Source organism: Polistes dominula, unplaced genomic scaffold (assembly GCF_049000335.1).
Source record: "Polistes dominula isolate Pdom_NZ unplaced genomic scaffold, Pdom_raw_medaka contig_23, whole genome shotgun sequence".
Taxonomy (NCBI): Eukaryota; Metazoa; Arthropoda; class Insecta; order Hymenoptera; family Vespidae; genus Polistes; species Polistes dominula.
In genome coordinates this window covers 5,418,335-5,436,898 of record NW_028300963.1, presented here as the reverse complement: position 1 = coordinate 5,436,898, position 18,564 = coordinate 5,418,335, and the positions used below count along the sequence as shown (strand labels likewise).

Here is an 18,564-nt window from a genome sequence, read left to right as displayed (position 1 = left end):
AAAACAAAAATTTAAAATTTTTAAACGTTTTAATAATTATTTAAAAAAAAAAAGATATTTTAAATTACTCAAAATATCTCCTAGTTTTCGTAATGCTACGAAAAATATGTTCAGATAATTACAAATGGAGGAAGCATAATTACTGTTTATAATTATAGTAAAAAAAAACGGCATTTTTCTTTTGCTCTACGAAACTCTAAATAATTTGTTTATTTAGTTAAATAATAATTATAGAGAATATTTAATAAATAATATATGATTAATAATAATGAAATAAATAAAATTAATAATATCTCTAGTTCGTGAAGGCGCAAAAGTCGTACGTAGTTGATCGAACTCTTATGTCGAAAAAATGGCGCTCTCTTGTGCGAGTAAGTTTTTCTTATTTTTATTTGTATTTTGATTTACGACTTTATATATTAACTATGTTCGAACAATAACAATTTTAACATAATCATTTTCGAATTAAACGATACGTGATATCGGAAATAAATTTCTGATTAATTAGCGTAACTCTTAAGCCGATAATAATATGAACATAACCTCAAAAGACCGCGCTTTATTGTATTGTAATAAAATAAAAATGTATTTACAGTTTCCAATGAAGTGCCAGAACACCCTGTATTGTCTCCGGTATCTGGTTCTATATTTGAAAAACGTCTCATCGAGAAGTATGTTGCGGAAAATGGAGTGGATCCCATCACTGGCAAAGAGTTAACCATAGAACAATTGATTGATGTTAAAAGTATATGTTAATTGATAGAATTTTATTCATTATATTGTATATTTATCATTCTTATATTATTTTATTGTTTGCAGCTACTCCAATTGTTAAACCTAAACCACCGAGTGCCACATCAATTCCAGCTATATTAAAAATATTACAAGATGAATGGGACGCTGTTATGCTGCATTCGTTCACTCTTAGACAACAATTACAAACAGCTAGACAAGAGTTGTCCCATGCTTTGTATCAGCATGATGCAGCTTGCAGAGTAATCGCTAGATTAACTAAAGAAGTTACAGCCGCCAGAGAGGCTTTGGCTACTCTTAAACCGCAAGCTGGAATTGTTCAGGCAACGGTTATTCCGCAACCGGTATGTTACTGAAATCTTCTAATGAAATGAATATTTATACAAATTGAGTGTGTATATTAAAAGAAAATAATACTTTATTAAATAACAGGCTGTGGCAGTCGAAGCTGGTGGAACAGCTGCTCAGCCAATGGAACAAGCCGGTATTACCGAAGATGTCATCCAAAAATTACAAGAAAGAGCAACTGTTCTTACACAGGAAAGAAAACGCCGTGGACGTTCAGTTCCTGAAGACCTACTTCCTCAGGATAGCATTCGAACATTTCAAACACTTGCATCTCATCCTGTACGATATTATATATTTTTTATTTTCTCACATACATGTATGAATATATCTTAATAATCTATATATCTCGTTTTAGGGTCTTCATTCTGCTAGTGTACCTGGAATTTTGGCTTTGGATATCCATGGTGCAGATACAAGCAAAATTTTAACTGGTGGAGCTGATAAAAATGCAACTGTATTTAATAAAGATACAGAACAGGTTGTCGCTATCTTAAAAGGTCATACTAAGAAGGTACTTTATTGCATATATGTGTATTTATATTTCTCATTCATATATATATATATATATATATTTATTTATTTATTTATTTATTTATTTATTATAATATTGTTTAATATACAAAAATTGTAGGTTACTAGAGTAATTTATCATCCCGAAGAAGATATAGTAATGACTGCATCACCTGATACTACAATCAGAGTATGGAATGTTGCTACAAGTCAAACAACTTTATTACTAAAGGCTCATGATGCTCCTGTAACCGGATTGTCATTACATCCGACTGGAGATTATCTGCTAAGTTCATCATTAGATCAACATTGGGCATTTTCTGATATTCGTACTGGAAGATTATTAACTAAGGTTCTTATCATTTAAATGTTTAATAAAACAATAAAATATAGTTAATTTGATTGAATAAATGACATTGATATTATTGTAATTTTTTAGGTGGCTGGTCAAACTAGTCAGCCATTAACCACAGCACAATTTCATCCAGATGGATTAATTTTTGGTACCGGAACTGCTGACTCCCAAGTGAAAATTTGGGATTTGAAGGAGCAATCGAACGTCGCTAACTTTCCTGGTCATTCAGGCCCAATCACAGCTATTAGTTTTTCGGAAAATGGTTATTATTTGGCTACAGCTGCTGAGGATTCTTGCGTCAAACTATGGGATTTACGAAAATTGAAAAATTTCAAAACGCTGCAATTGGAGGAGGCATATGAAGTTAAAGATATTTGCTTTGACCAAAGTGGTACTTACTTGGCTGTTGCTGGAACGGATGTTAGGTAAGTTTTTATTATATATTTCATAATAACATCATTCTTAACGCCTGACGCGTTAGTTGTATTTGTATTTTGTATTTTTTATTTTTCTATTTTTTTACAGAGTATATTTGTGTAAACAATGGCAAGAGTTGAAAGTATTGAACGATCATACAGCAACGGCAACAGGTGTACGTTTTGGAAAACACGCACAATATATAGCATCCACTAGTATGGATAGAACATTAAAACTTTATGGTCTCCCTTAAATTGACTTTATAGGAATGTGACAATTATTTTAAGAACTATGTAGGACTTATATAACATTATTTCTCTATATCAGTTTTATTATTAGATTTATATTGATAATATTTTGTTCTTATATAGAGATCGTACCCCATTAATTTGGATTATATTTCTTAATTTAATATGCATTTCTTATATACACAAATAGTTCAGCTAAAAAAAGTTCAAAACTAAATATGATTATATATGTATTTATGTATATATATACATGTATATATAAATACATTGTTGACTTCTTTTGGAAGTAAATAATTAATTAATTGATTAAAGGAGACAATATAATTGACAAGATAAAATTTATTAGAATGTTCAAGAAAAAGTGTATTTGATTTTATATAATGTAAAAAAGAAAAAGAAACGACAAAAGAAAAGAAAATCAAATTGACCATAAAAAAACAATAAAATTTTTATACAAGATTCATTTTATTTTTTAATTTTTTGTTTTCGTCTATTACGACTAAAAGAAGAAATGAAAAGAAAAGGGGTGTTAGTTTTATAAAATTGGATATAATAACACAGGTGGCGCTAGTAGTCATCGTCTACCGATAAACTAACCTAATACGTTCCTTTGTCCTCGATAGTGAAGCTTGAATTGAATTAACAACAATGGCCGTTGTGGTTGGCTGTCATTGGAAAACTTTCGCAGATTATGTATCGAATGACAGTTCCTTTATGATTGATCATTTTAATCAGTTTTTCGTATTAATCAATTTGTAAATATTACGAGTTAAAAGGAATTGTGACAGAAGATGATTATTTAATAAACTTAAGATTCGCGGGTATCGACTGGTGGATCATCAATGACCAGCTGACAATGTTTTTCAATTAGCATAATTCATTGTGATCATCTGCTACTCGCGGTTATTCAAAAATGTTCAAAGCCGAGGAATCCTCTCGAGGCAGCTTCCTTCAGCAAACTAAAGCAGCAAGAGAAGAAAGAGCTCATGAAAAGGACAGGGAAGCTGCTGTCACTGTTATTCAAGCTTATGTTAGAGGATGGTTGGCTCGGATAAGATTTACCAAAAAGATTCTGTGAGTTAATATCATTCCATTAACTGTTATCGTATTTTTCCAATGTTATTTATTGTACACGAATGTATATATAAATATATTTATATTTAATATATCTATATCTATATATATATACATATATATATGTATATATCAATACCTAATATTAACACATGACATTAATTGTCATATCAATGATATCCAATTTATGTTCATAATATAAGCATGTTCTGCTTTTAGAGAGGAATTCGATATCAATTTTCCTGATGATTGTACAAAGCTCGATGCAAACATTGAGTTGCAGCTTGCATTGCATATATACAGGGTTACTTCTAGATTTTTGATTATTTATAAGAAGGAAAGGGATCAAGAGCGTATAGAAAAATTATGTAGGTGTGTATACAGAGACAAATATATTGTATAGGTAATATAATTATTTGATATGATATCAAGAGTTTCTTAGAGAATAATACAAAGTTTATTTCATTTTATTTATTAATCATCTGTTCTTTTATTTTTTAGATACCTTGTGCAAACTCTACATTCGGAGTCTCCTAAATTCTCATACGTAGGTGTTGCTCTTAACAAGGATCACTACATATCATGGATATTGCAAATGAAAACAATTTTAAATCATTGTCTCATTGGCTTGGACAGCCTTAAACCTGAAATAAGTTCTGACCATACGTCCATCCTATTGAGATTATACACATTAGTTAGTTTTACATCACCGGCATCATGGGCGATATTAAAAGTAGAGGGTATGGAGAAACTGAGACCTGGTATGAGTCAGTTATGCGCTAATATAATGGGGCATCTTGTCAATAATGGCTTTTATGCTATTATGCAGGTAACCATTTATAAAAACTTCTTCAATTTAATAGTCTTTAGGTGTGAATATTAGTAACACAAATTATTTTTTATGTTGTAGACGTTACTAGTAAAAGGATTAGGTAGAGCAGAAGTTTCATCGATATCAGTTGCACTCTCTGCAGCTGTGACATTAACTTTAAGACCATTGATATCTTCACAAATGTCAGATAAATTAGTATCGCTATTTTTAATTAATATTTTTAGTGTCCCTGCTTTAGTTTATCACTTGAACATGTTATGTCCAGAGGTATAATCATCTTCTTATCTTATATCTATTTCTTAAAAAAAAAAAAAAAAAAAAATAACAACGATAAAAAATAACATCTATGTTGTGAATATACATAGTCATGCTGATGCAATCTTTCAGTGCATTTCATCCTTTATTATGCACAATTTATTTGCGAGAAGTTTGGAACTATTAAATTCGGAACAAAATTTGAGGATAGTTTTTAATGCATTGGAGGGTAGTTACGCACTATGTCTATTATCCAATTTAATACAGTTAGCCAATATCGAAAGAGAAGAAGTCCTGAGAGATTCGTATTTTCCTTCTTTTACGGTGAGACATAATCGAATAGTACCAATATTTGTATTATCAATTTTAATTTAAATATGTTATTATTATTTATAGTTTGTTGTTACAAAAATGCTAGAAGCATGTCAACAGTACGTTGTAGCCAAACAAAGTAACATAACTCATTGGCATCCAATTCTCGGTTGGTTTGCTCAATCAGTTGATACTCCTTTACAAGAAGCTATTCCTTACGTCACATCGCAATTAGCTTGCCTATGGACTGGCAGAATTGTTTTACAGTTAATTGGTAAGATACAATTTATTCCAATGAATGTGCATATATGTAAATAATATTTAATAATAAAATAATATTATTATTATCTTGATCTTTTGTTTAAAGGCCAACCATTAACTGAACTAGTTGGTAAGGAATCACCTCCGCAAATGGAACAACAGAGCACATCTCTAAGTACTAATATTTTCCGTCGAGCATTTTTGGAAGCACGCACAAATAGAAATAATAGCAATAAAAATTATAGAAAATTAGGGAGTCCTGAATGTACCAAAATTGCCCTGATTTGTTCCATGTATCAAACTGCTCTACATACGCTTACACAAATGAAGCAGGACATATTAACAGGTATAATGTTTCACGCACAATTATTTATACATTCACTATATATTTATTATTTTGTAGGGCTTTGTTATCAAGATAAAATTTTGTATCATATGTGGTTATTTTTGGGAACATTGGGGCCACACTGTGGCTTAAAAGCGTTTCTGGATCATTTAGCAGCGAATACGAAATGTACTGCGCCAGAATTTCAAATGTTGATATTATTTTGTGATTGTATGACTCATTACGTTACGTGAGTGTACATATTATTATTTATATTTAATAATTAAATTATATTAAAATAATGACGCGTTATTAATTTCTTTTTAGCATATTAGATGACATGGAGATGTACGAGCAGCAAGATCCTTTTAAATTATCGGACTTTATAACAATGTCATTTTTTTTAAACCAATTTTTATACAAAGCTGTTCTTAATAATCTATTTGGTAAGTTATACAAATTTCCATGCAAATGATTGCCAATAAGATATTTGTCCTTATCGAAGAAAGACAATTTGCGTGTAGCTACGTGCTAAAGTTTTTAGATGTTACAGATGTGAAAACAGTGTCTAACAATCCGTTATTTACATCACTACATACACTTTTAATGGCTATTTACCGTCGAGATTGCAGAAGGCCTTTTTGTCCAGATGGACATTGGTTGGCGAAGTTAAGTATATAATTTATAGACAAATCATAAAATATTCATTTTGTTAATATGAATTATTTTCTTTTTTGTTTTGTTTTTTTTTTATAAAATAGGAGGTACGAGTTTCTGGTTTCTTAGCGGATTTAGAAAAAAGGAGAGGTGGTGCAGCACTTTTGCTTTCAAAAATGCCGCACGTTATACCGCACTCCGAACGAGTGGTTTTATTTCGAAAACATGTTGCTAACGAGAAAGCAGTTATGGGTTTAACTGAGAGTGCTTGTAATAGTCCACCAACTACGCTAATAGTTGTTCATAGGTTGTTAAATATTTAAAAAGATGTTATTGAATTTATAAATGGTTATAAAAATGGATTAATTGAATGTAAATATTTGATAGAACGCGTATAGTAGAGGATGGCTATCGGCAGTTAGCAATGTTACCTCCTCAAGCTTTGAAAGGTGTAATCAGAGTACGTTTCGTAAATGAACAGGGTTTGGCAGAAGCTGGAATAGATCAGGATGGTGTATTTAAAGAATTTTTGGAAGAAACGATCAAAAGAGTTTTTGATCCGTCTTTGAATTTGTTTAAAGCTACTAGCGAAAATCGTCTTTATCCTTCTCCAACGTCCTCGATGCAGGACAATCATTTACAATTATTTGAATTCGTTGGACGAATGCTAGGCAAGGCTGTTTACGAGGTAAATCATTTTATATCTCTTATTAATTTTAGATTAAAAAAAAAAATAGATACTGTAAATATCAGTCTTTTTGTATAAGAGACAGCTAATTTATTAGATTAAATTTTTAGGGAATCGTCGTAGATGTTCCGTTTGCGTCATTTTTTGTTTCCCAATTTTCTGGGCAAGCTGGAGGAACCTTGTATAATTGTTTAGACGAGTTAGCTTCGTTGGATCGTGATCTCTATCGTAGTCTAACTTTAGTAAAACATTACAAAGGTGATATTAGACAATTAGAATTGACTTTTTCGTTGGATGAAGATGTGATGGGAAAATTAGTAACTCACGAGTTGATACCTGGTGGACGTGCCGAGGCAGTTACTAATCAAAATAAAATACGTTATATACATCGAATGGCACATTTTCGTATGCATACGCAAATCAAGGAACAAACGGCTGCTTTTATTAAAGGATTTTGTTCGATAATCAATCCTGATTGGTTGTCATTATTTTCAACGCCCGAAGTAAGAGAAGAAATTGAAATATATAATAGAATATATTTTATATTTCATGGAAATATATTTTTTGTACGTTTATTCTTTCAGCTGCAAAGATTAATATCGGGTGACAACGTCCCATTAGATCTGCGCGATCTACGTAGACACACGCAATACTATGGTGGATTCCATGATAGTCATAGAGTAGTATGCTGGTTATGGGACATCCTTGAGAAAGATTTTACCGAGGAAGAAAGAGGCTTATTTTTAAAGGTACATTTTCAACGCGATAACAACCAATCCTTTTCTAATAAACAATATCAATTTTTCTAAATTTATGATAATGTGTTTGATATAAATAATAGTTCGTCACAAGCTGTTCAAAATCACCGTTGCTGGGTTTCGCTCATTTGGAACCACGATTTTCCATACGTTGCGTTGAAGTTGGCGATGACGAGGATACAGGCGACACAATTGGTACGTTCATCCACTTATTTGCTCTTTTATAAATTTCAACATTTTGCCATTGTAATTCTGTAATAATTTGTTAAATATTTCAATTAATTAGGCAGTGTGATAAGAGGATTTTTTACGATACGTAAAAAGGATCCTCAAATTCGGTTGCCTACTTCTTCAACTTGTTTCAATTTATTGAAACTACCAAATTACCAGAAAAAGAGTACACTTCGTGAAAAGTTACGTTATGCTGTTACCAGTAACACCGGCTTTGAACTTTCTTAATTAATCTACGACTTATTGGTAGTAACAATCATCAGGGAACTAACTCGAAACGCGGAGCAAAAATCGAAAGTGATCGAGCGGTGCCTAACTGATTTACCCCATGTTTCAATATAAAACGTGACCTATATAAATATCTACAAAAAAAAATATATATATATATACATATTACAATTAAAAATCGAAGAATGAACGAAAATGTACAGTAAAACATATACACGTATATAGTCTTAAGCCTAACTAATAAGTTGCAAGAATTGTAACTTCTTTAGAATAATTATTTGCACAAATATTTCTTATGATATTTAAGAAAAAATGAAACAAACAAACAAACAAACAAAAAATACCATGAAGATTTCTTAGCTAATTTCTATTTTTGTTCTTTTTTTTTATTGTGTTTACCGGTTGCATATATCTTTCCATTATTGATAAGTAACCTAGAAAAAAAGAGTAAGGGTAGATAAGCCGACATGCAAATCTGGTGCATATTATCTTGCGTTGTTCCTTTGTAAATCTATATATACTACTAAGTGTACTAGACTCATGCGATATTTAGTTTAAGTGATTATGATTAATTACTATATGTTTTTTTTTTTTATAATCAACCTATTGCGTTTCTTCTCGATTGTGTATAATTAGTTGAAAAACGATGCGATTTCTAGGACAATTCCAGGCGTGATTCATGTGTACCTTATACGAGCTTACAATTATTAATCGTTCGCTTTTTAGTCAAATGGTAGAAAAAAATAATGGCGTTATTATGGAAGTGGTTTGCATATTCGTATACATACAATAAATGTTAATCATTGAGTAAGTGAGAAAGAAGGTATATATATATATATATATATATATATGTACCTATATTATATGTACGTATAAAACAATTTTGTGAGAATAAAAATTTAAGGAATGAGGTAAAAATAATATAAATAAACAAAAAAAAAAAGAAAAAAAAGAAAAGAAAAAATACGGCAGACGCTCTATTTTGAAGAGAGCTATTTTCTCGATAAATTTTTGTACAAATTTTTGAAAAGAATATTGCGAATTATATAAAACGCATTGTGCGATTTAATACGATGGTGTCGTCGTTGTGAATGAAATCGGCAATGTTTTTTACACTGAATTTCCTCTACGAATTCTCCTCTCTTTTGTTATTTCATTGAGATTGATATTATATATATACATACCTACATAGGACACAGTATGAACACATTTCGTATTTCGATTTTTTGAATAATGGAATCAATGGGGGAGGAGATTTACGTGAGAAGTTTAGTAAGACCAAAGATAAAATTAATAAATCTATTTAGCGCTTAGAAATACGAGTTCTGCGCTTGCATATTTTCCTACGTAATATCGCAACAAAATATATACATATGTATATATATATATTATTATTATTATTATTATTATTACTATTATTACTATTATTACTATTATTATTTAGCAGCAACACTTTCGATTTCTCTGTTCACATTTAGTATAATGTTGGAAAAAATTTTCAAAATTATGATTGTAATCGCAATCGTGAATAATCTGTTAAATATTTATATATATATTGAGAAAATATTGTTATACGTTAATGTATAAAGATCGATATATTTATTGAAATTTAGTTGATTTCGAAAGTTCGTACTATATGTAATAATATTTGGAAATGATGCTATTTTGTTCAATACAGTGAATAGAGAAATGTTTTACGTAATAAGAGGAATACGTGATCGATCTTTAAAAAAATATTTTTTGGAAACTATAAGAAAAACTATTTGAAATAAAAAACGAGAGTTCAGATTCGATCTTCGTATTTCATAAGTTTTATTTAAATAACTATTCTTATAATTATCGGGATGTAATACCAAACACGAATAATCTGAAACAATAAATATACATTTTTCTTATGATCACTATGAATATATATATATACATATATGTATATAATTAAAGAAAGAGAGGGAGAGAAAGAAAAAGAAAAAAAACGAGGAGAGATTATATATGCTTTGTATAAATCGGCCGTTTCGTTGGAAAACGAAACGATTAGGTATAGACTATGTTTTCTAAATGTATATCGCGTCGTACCAACGATAGCGAAGAAGAAAAAATAGAAAGAAGGAAAGAAAATAAAACAAGAGCGTCATCGTCAATCTAAAAATACATCTCTGGAAATTATATCGATAATCATGTAAATATTTACAAAACTTGCATCATTGTTATTTTTAATTTGTCCTTTATCATCCAATATTATCCCATAAGAAACTTTGACTAAACCTTATGAGATTATTATTTATTTATTTAGGATAGGATATGAACGGTCAACAGAGAAAAAATAGAAATTTAGTAAACTTAAATGAGAAAAGATACGAATAATAAATAAAGATTATTTAGGTATAGTAGAAAGTATTTTACAAAGAAAGATAAAGATAAGGAAAAAATTCGTTGTTTTTAGATAAAAAAAAAAACAAAAAGTAAGAAATGAATAAAGAAAGACTTATTTGAAATTGGAGAACAAAGATGGCGCGCCGTCGATCGAATGCGTGCGCATTTATGGGGGGAGGAGTCACATGACCGTCGGCGTTACGGTTGGACCCCAGCGCTGTCGGCGCTACATCGCCCCCGCCACGATCAGTGGTTAGCGGGCATCGGCTGCGAAAAGGCGTGTTTTTCGTTTATCCCGCGAAAATCACTCTCTCCACCGCGTCTATCACGAGAGACTCTCTCTATTATTTCTTTTTTTGTCTCTCCGGTTAACACTCTCTTCCTTTTCCTGTTATCCAAAATTCCATAGATTTATCTCCGTCTCCTACGTTGTCGCTTATTTTCTTTCTTTTCTTTTTTTTTTTTTTTTACTATTTATTTCCTCTCGTGTGTGTACCTTCCGTCATCGCCCTTTTCTCGTAAACGGGCGCGGGCGCGCGCGCTCGTTCTGTGCTTTCTCTCTTTCTCTCTCGCATTGTATCTTTTCCTTGTGTGTGTATATGCATTTATATACATATTATATGTATGTATGTATCAGTGTAAATTAGTGTATGTGTTAGTGCGCGCGTGCAACGCAATACAACATAACAGCAGTAAGCACGACTGTCATAAACGTGCTCTGGTATTCTTCGTTTCTTCTTCGTCTATCTCTTATAATTAGCCAATACTACAGTAGCAGTACAGTGTCAGTACAGTGCCAGTACAGTACCAGTACAGTAGCAATAATTGTCGTAACCGTTGAAGAAAACGAATCGAAATCAAGAACATTGTCGCGAATTTTCGTACGCGTCGTTCCGTGTTTCCAATAGTTGAATTATCTCGCCTTTTGTCCTCCTCTGTATCAACGTTTTATGCGTTCAATTAAACGTGTAAGTATCATTGTCTCTTTTTCTCACATCTATGGTGTCGTTTAAAGACGACGAATGAGCAATTCGGAAGATCAACGGCGATCATTTAGTACTTATTGACGCGGTGTCTATGTACATGCAACATAACCTCCACATCAAGTGAAATAGAAAGAGAAAAAGTGGAAGAAGAAAATAAACGATTAAACCGCGATGGGATTGCGCTAATCTACACGATATTTTTCAACTGAAATGAAGTAATAGGGGAACAACGAGTGTTATCGAAAAGAAACGAAGGAAACACGGAAAGTCTTCTGAAGGTAAAGACCCTGCTAATATAAAAGAAAGAAGAGAAACGGCGAGAAAGAGAGAGAAAGAGAAAGAGAAAAATACAAAGAAGACGAAGAAAAACGAAAGATGCGGAAGAAGATTCCTTTGTGAGAGAGAACGTCCTTGCGAGGTGAGGCTCGCACCACGTGCTTCGTTAGAGTGGTGAAGAGCGCGAGGACGAGGAGGAGGAGGAGCAGGAGGACGGGGAGGAAGAACAACGCGTCGGCGACGTCGCGTAGAGGTTTTCTCGGTAGAGCGAATAGCGGCACGGTGGCCCGTCGGTTGAGAAGAGGAGGAGGAGGTGGCGGAGGTGGCGGAGGTGGCGGTGGTGGAGGCGGTGGTGGTGGTGGCAGTGGCAGAAGAAGTAGGAGGAGGAGGAGGGGCAGGCGGGTGGCGGTCGCCGAGGGTGGAGGTGGTGAAGGTGGAGGAGGAGGAGGAGGGGTGGAAGAGCTTTGATGGCAGTAGTTGGGCCCAGCCGGCACTCCCGGGTGTCCATGAGCGTGTCTATGTCGCTGATGCAGGGGGGCGGGGCGGGGACGACAGGTGGAGGCGGGACGACAGGGCCCGGGGCCCACCCGGGCCAGGCGGTCCTCGCGGCCGCGGCCGCTGCCGCCGCTGCGGCGGTGAATCAACCGACCCCCACCTATTATCATCCCGCCGCACCCGCGCCACCCCCACCGCCGCCGCCCGCGCAGGATCCCGTCCAACCCGACAGACCCATCGGTTACGGAGCCTTCGGTGTTGTCTGGTAAGTTTCACCGATTTCTACTATTTACAGCGATCTATGATTATTTCTCTTGGAGAAGCACAACCCTAGATGTTCGATGGATTTAACGATTCTCAAAACAAACGACTAATGACGTTAGAAATAAGCAATTATTCTTTTTTTCTTTTTCTTCTAGGCTTATTGAGTTTCTAGCTGAAGAAATTATTTCGTAGAATTGTATCTCTTTTTTCCTTACAGTTCAAATCGCTATTCTTTCTTAACTGATGGTCAAATTTCGCAATATACTAGTATGTAAATGCCGTTGTTGGTTTTATTTTGAATATCTTTCGAAATGTCCAAAGTATTCTTTTGCATTTGCTTTAACCCTTTGACTGCGGCGCGCTATCGTAGTAATCCATTAATATAGACGGCGCGATTTTCGTATGTCAGTCGCTGCGACTGTTTTTCTATTGACAGTTAACCAAAACAGATAATAATGGCAAATATAATAAAAATGTGAATTTTAAAAAATTTTTTTAAAGTAATTTAGTTGCTACGTTACATATCAATAAATTTCATGTAAAATTAATCTGTAAAACAGCAATAAAGATAGTAAAAAAATACAGAGGACGTATATTTACGCCTTTCGAGTATATTGATGGATTTGTGAGAGCGTATATATATGCCTTTAGCAGTCAAAGGGTTAACTGTTTCTTTTGTGCTCTCGGACCTTTTTGAATCTAATATAAAAAAATTTCTTCTTAGGAGATAAGCTTTGTACATCTTTTCGGAAAATCTTTTTAAATTGATGAAACTTTCATTTTTCCATTTTTCGAGTTGATTTTTTCAACTGCGACAAAGAATTCCAAAAACGTATTTGAAATATATGACTGAAATGATCGATACTTTCAAGATCCTTCCTTTGTATTTATTTTTCTTTTTTTTTTCTCTTCTTTTTTTTCTTCCTTTTTTTCTAACAAAGATTTGATAAAGGTGGAAAAAAACTTTCGAAAGATTAACGGAAAGAGCGGAGAGAAAAATAAAAGAAAGAGACAGATAGAGTAAAACTGATTCGATCGTATCTCGAAGAGCTTTCGGAGGGTTGCTTGTGACGTAGCAGGAGAGACCAGGGTGGAGTTGGAGTAATCGGTGGGAAGGTGGATGAGAAGACGATGGGTGGCTAGGAGAGTACAGGCTACATTGCCATGGCAACCGCGACCTCGCGAGATAAAGAGAAAACGTGACTAGATTGAGCGCCTTCTCTCTTTCACGAGTCGATTATATTTTTCGATAAATGTTTAATAAATCACATTCTATTATCCTACCCATACGTAAACATTCCAAAGTATTTTTCATACTCATTTAGATAACAATTCTATGAAAATTAGAATTTTATTATCGATTTACATTCTTAATCTCCTACTATTGAATAAATATAAGTTTAATATTCTGCTGGTTGCTCACATAACTTTCCAAATCATTTGTAAATTTATTAATCCTCAAAATGACACAGTATGAAACGAACAAAAAAGATATTCTAATGCAAGAGAATAAATGTGCGTGCATATAAAATCCTTGAAACATTTTAGAACGTTAGAATTGAAAAGAAAAAAAGAAATAGATTTTCGCACTAATTTTATAGCTTGAAAATGAAATTTGGCGCGTTTTAACGAATAGGTACGTATCTAGCCGATTGTAGCCGAAGTTACGCGTCGATACGTGTAGAGAACAAAGAGTCGCCGCTTAGCCGTCCTCGTCCTCGTCCCCACTTTTATCTCCTGGTCGCATTCGCGCGGCACACGTGCACGCGTGCGCGTGCATAAAGCGTGCACGAGTTGGTCCTTTGTCGGAGACATCTGCGTGGGCGGATGCCATTGACATCAAGGAGAGAATATAACTTCAAGAACAAACCAAATAGAGCTCGGATTGTTCAATCTTTTTTTTTTTTAGCAAACAACGAAATAAATAAAATCTATTCTTATTCTTTTATGCACTTTTGATAAACAATTTTTTTTTCATTTTTAGTATTCTTTAATTAGCACATGATATTCGAAATAATATGTTAATCATTGATATTCATTTTATTGCAATTATTTAAATATTTGAGGTGTTCCGATCATTGATGATCGACGTGGCAGTAAACGTGTCAATTATCAAAATAAAGGATAAGTTTATTATCGAGAAAGACATAATTATTATCAAGAAACGTTTCAAAGTTTTATCTTAACGATTCGTTGAATGATAATGATAAGGCTACCGTTTCGTTCTTTGTCTCTTTCTTCTTCTATCTCGCTTACTCTTATGTTGCACGTGCTGTGCATGGCTTGTGTCGTTTATACATACATACATGTATACATAGATAGACAGATAGATAGATAGATAAATAGATAGATAGATAGATAGATAGATAGATAGATGCATGCATGCATGCATGCATACGTGCATATGCAAGCTATGCACGGTTTCTGAGTGCAAGGTCCTAGCATTGACTCCAAACAAGCCGCCGGTGTAAATTTCACAAGCATCTAAGTGCAATCTCTCTTTCTCTCTTTCTTAGTATTCACTTCCGTATTTCCGTCTTTTGATTCAAGCATAGATCTGAGGTAAAACGTGGAAAGAAAATGAAATTGTTAAAAGTTACAATATTCTCTCGCACGTGTCCACAATTTATTTGTTGTTTTGCAATTTTCTTGTAGAATTTTCATGGATGCGATTATCTTGTGAAATATTACATAATTATTTTATGAATTAATATATAAAAAACCTTCAATTATTTAATATTAAATTTTCCTCCTGCAAATAGATAAAAGTGGATTTACAATCACTTTCTGCTGAGGTCCCAATTGTATCAGGGATAAATAATAGTAACTTCTTTGCGCTCGATGTTGCGCGCGCGCGCACACACACACACACGTATACGGGTATAAATACTTAATACAGGTACTTTCTAGATCTAGATGGAAGTCCGAATTTGAGGAGGCAAGTCGAACACCACCCAGTTGAATCGAGCCGGATTCGAAGTGGTTGTTGGCTGTCTGGTTGATAGTACCAATGTGGCTGGTCAAACCAGCTGCCTGGCAGGTGATGCAGCAGCTGCTGCGGAGCATGTACTTGGTAGCAGTCTATATACTTTTCTTCTTTCTTTCACACATGACCGTCGCCTTGTATCAACTCCCTTTCTCCCCCACCCCATCCTCCTCCTCCTCCTCCTCCTCCTCTCCGACCAATAGTCGGGAGAATTATCATTCGGTGGCAATCTTCGAAAACCATGCGAAATTTCTAACAGAACAATGAGAAGGGAGGTTCGATGATACTCCAGGGGACATTTGCCGACAACCTTTCTATTTTTCTATTTTATTTTTAGAGTATACAGTACGTGCAACCTCGTTTGGTACAATAAAAATTGTATGTTTTTCAATCAATATCATCGATTTTATTGCATTTAATATTTAAATATTAAATACTGTTCGTGAATTTATCTTTTCTTATATCTCCAATAATAATAATAATAATAATAATAATAATAATAATAATAATAATAATAATAATAATAATATTAATTATTATTATTATTATTATTATTATTATTGTTAATTATAATTAAAGTATATAAAACATCGTTGCAGACCATTTCAAATCGATATCAACGATCGTTGATCACGTACTTATATTTTAATGAGAAAAATATCAATATTTGACGTAGAAATGAATTTCAATTAAATGAAAACGATATTATAAGCTTGGTAATTAACGCGATAAATTTATTTTTCTAATACATTTTTATAATGTATGCTATATTTAATGTAATCGAAAGTTAATGATAATAGTAATCAAATAATACTTTAGAATAGTTCATTTAACGATTAGGCTGATAATTATTTGACTGTCGTCAAGATTACAATAAATGGCTTGAGAATACAAGTATAGTTTGTATATATAAATAGGAATGTGTGTGTGTGTAGGTATAGTTACTTGGAAGTTAAAAAGAGTTGCTTATGCTCCATATACCTATACGCGCTCGCCTTCATCCTACTAAACTGGATACTACAGCTGGTTGAAAGCAATATCTCTCGCGACGATCTCTTCTGTAAATCGAAACTGGAAACTCGCTTGGAAAACCTGTCCCCGTTCGTCTCGACAACTCGCTATCTTCTCTTCTTCTTTTTTTTTTTATTCTTATAACATAAAAAGAACAAGATAAATTATATATATATATATATACTATATATAATACATGTTATACGGTCAATCTATGTTCAGAAGATTTTGGTCAATCTAAAAAATATGCTTTTCAATTGACTGTGTTTAGGTCACGTACCATAGAAATTGAAAAATGTATACAACAGATAACATGTTTTGGTTCATTTTTAAAATTTGCATCAGCAGGGGGGTGTGTTTTAAAGCACTGAGAGGGAGGGAAGACAAAAATATTTTAAAAGCTTCATATAAGTAAAACAAACCTACGAAAAGTATATATATTCGTAATAATAAAACCAGTTCTTTGTGTGTGAATATTTTTTTTTTTTTTTTTTTTTTTTTTCATTTTTAATTCCCAAGTTTATCTATGCTAAGTTGATCACGAATTTGATTGAATTAGAACAGTTAAAATAGTTTATATTTTGTCTGTCTATTTCTCTCTCTCTCTTTTTTTCTTTTTTTTTAAATCCCCTTTCTTTTCATACGCAAAGATCCGTGAAATTGATCAAAGAGAATGAAAATGACGTTTTATCGAAACATACCAACTGTACGGAGTAAAACCCACCTACACGACAGGAAGTTTAAGAAGCATGTGTTGCCGGTATTTCCGGTGCGACATCCTCCTCCCTGTGTGTCCCCTCCTCTCTGTGTTCTCTCCTTTCCCCTCCTCTTGTTTTTCCTCGCTAAAACTCCCTCTCTTTTTTTTTTTTTTTTCTCCCAGACTCTTTCTCCTTTCTTCTCTGTCATTTTTTGCACAACAAGCAACATTCACTGGCAGCAGCAACAGCAGCAGCAGCAGCACCCTTCTGCCGACTTTTCGACTGCAAGCACCGCGAACAGCTGCAAACTGCATCGTGGAAAAATATTGCAACACGTCCCTCTGCGATCGAATTGCGATAAATAATTCCAAACTTTTCCTCGAAAATGGATTTCACTCTTCCTCTCTCTTTCTTTCTCTCTTTCTCTCTTTCTCTCTCTCTCTCTCTCTCTCTCTCGTTGATTCTTCTTTCTCGGTTATCACTTTTATCATTTATACTACAGCAACGATGACAATATTAGATTTCAATGCTAAACCTTTTTTTTTTATTTTTTTTATTTTATATATTTTTATATAAAAAAATATCTTTAGTTATTAAAAATAAAAAAAATAATAATAATAATAAAAACATTCAACAAAATGCTAAAGAAAGAAAATATAAAATAAAAGAAAAACAAAAAATGTGACAATTGTAGGAAAACAAGAATACGAAAAGATCCTTTTACAGAATGTTTCTTAGTTAGTCTACGCAAGTAGGCGATGTCTATGTATTTTTTGGTAAAAACGGACCCTTTCTCGAAATAAAAGGAAAAAGGAAGAAGAAGAAAAAGAAAAAGAAGGTTGCGGTACTTTGGAAGGTAGTCGACTGCTTTAGTCATGGAACGGGCTCGAAAATCGGCTTTGGGGGTGGCGATGGATGTTTGCATGGGTTACCAACTGCATCCGCCTGTACACAATTTCATCCCTATTGGGATGAAACTGTTAAAGAAAGAGCGAGAGAGAGAGAGAGAGAGAATCTAGACACAGGGAAGGAAATGCTGCTGCCCTTTTGTTCGGATTAAATTTCTCTCTTTCTACAGATAAAACTTTGATCGATAATACAAAAAAAAAAAAAAATGAATAAAATAAAATAAAATAAAAAAGTAAAGAAAAAGAAAAGATAAAAAATTGTTAAACAATTTTTGTTAGCGTAGATTTTCACCATTATTTATTATCATTATTGTTAAT

General features: G+C 33.1%; 3 protein-coding genes across 6 annotated transcripts in view; all 3 read left to right on the top strand.

The window, feature by feature from the left end:
- Window positions 1-153: 153 nt before the first annotated feature.
- On the top strand, window positions 154-3,094 carry Prp19 (pre-mRNA processing factor 19). The gene is made up of 8 exons (XM_015319711.2): window positions 154-371; window positions 596-745; window positions 820-1,097; window positions 1,186-1,380; window positions 1,457-1,612; window positions 1,733-1,963; window positions 2,051-2,391; window positions 2,492-3,094. The coding sequence occupies exons 1-8, from the start codon at window positions 353-355 to the stop codon at window positions 2,634-2,636; spliced, it is 1,515 nt and encodes a 504-aa protein (XP_015175197.1). The 5' UTR covers window positions 154-352; the 3' UTR covers window positions 2,637-3,094.
- A 141-nt stretch (window positions 3,095-3,235) lies between these two features.
- LOC107065746 (ubiquitin-protein ligase E3B) lies at window positions 3,236-10,448 on the top strand. Of its 2 annotated transcripts, none has more exons than XM_015319708.2 (16): window positions 3,236-3,705; window positions 3,925-4,077; window positions 4,207-4,534; window positions 4,616-4,804; window positions 4,925-5,116; window positions 5,189-5,378; window positions 5,472-5,711; window positions 5,769-5,940; window positions 6,018-6,136; window positions 6,235-6,359; window positions 6,452-6,654; window positions 6,735-7,035; window positions 7,146-7,538; window positions 7,620-7,784; window positions 7,877-7,988; window positions 8,080-10,448. In XM_015319708.2, the coding sequence occupies exons 1-16, from the start codon at window positions 3,545-3,547 to the stop codon at window positions 8,250-8,252; spliced, it is 3,216 nt and encodes a 1,071-aa protein (XP_015175194.1). In that variant the 5' UTR covers window positions 3,236-3,544; the 3' UTR covers window positions 8,253-10,448. The 2 variants fall into 2 exon arrangements, with proteins under 2 accessions (XP_015175194.1, XP_015175195.1); XM_015319709.2 differs by having other exon boundaries at window positions 3,237-3,705; window positions 6,244-6,359.
- Window positions 10,449-12,283: 1,835 nt separating this feature from the next.
- Window positions 12,284-18,564, top strand: part of nmo (serine/threonine-protein kinase nemo) — an 83,801-nt gene continuing 77,520 nt past the window's right edge. For 2 of the 3 annotated variants that reach the window (XR_016176617.1, XM_015319526.2), the window contains exon 1: window positions 12,285-12,644. Coding sequence is in view for 1 of the 3 variants with exons in the window: in XM_015319526.2 (XP_015175012.1) it covers window positions 12,352-12,644 (293 nt within the window). In the remaining 2 variants the exon portion in view is untranslated. Of the gene's footprint in view, window positions 12,645-18,564 lie in introns of all 3 variants that reach the window. The other variant, XR_001475619.2, reaches the window with a different exon arrangement.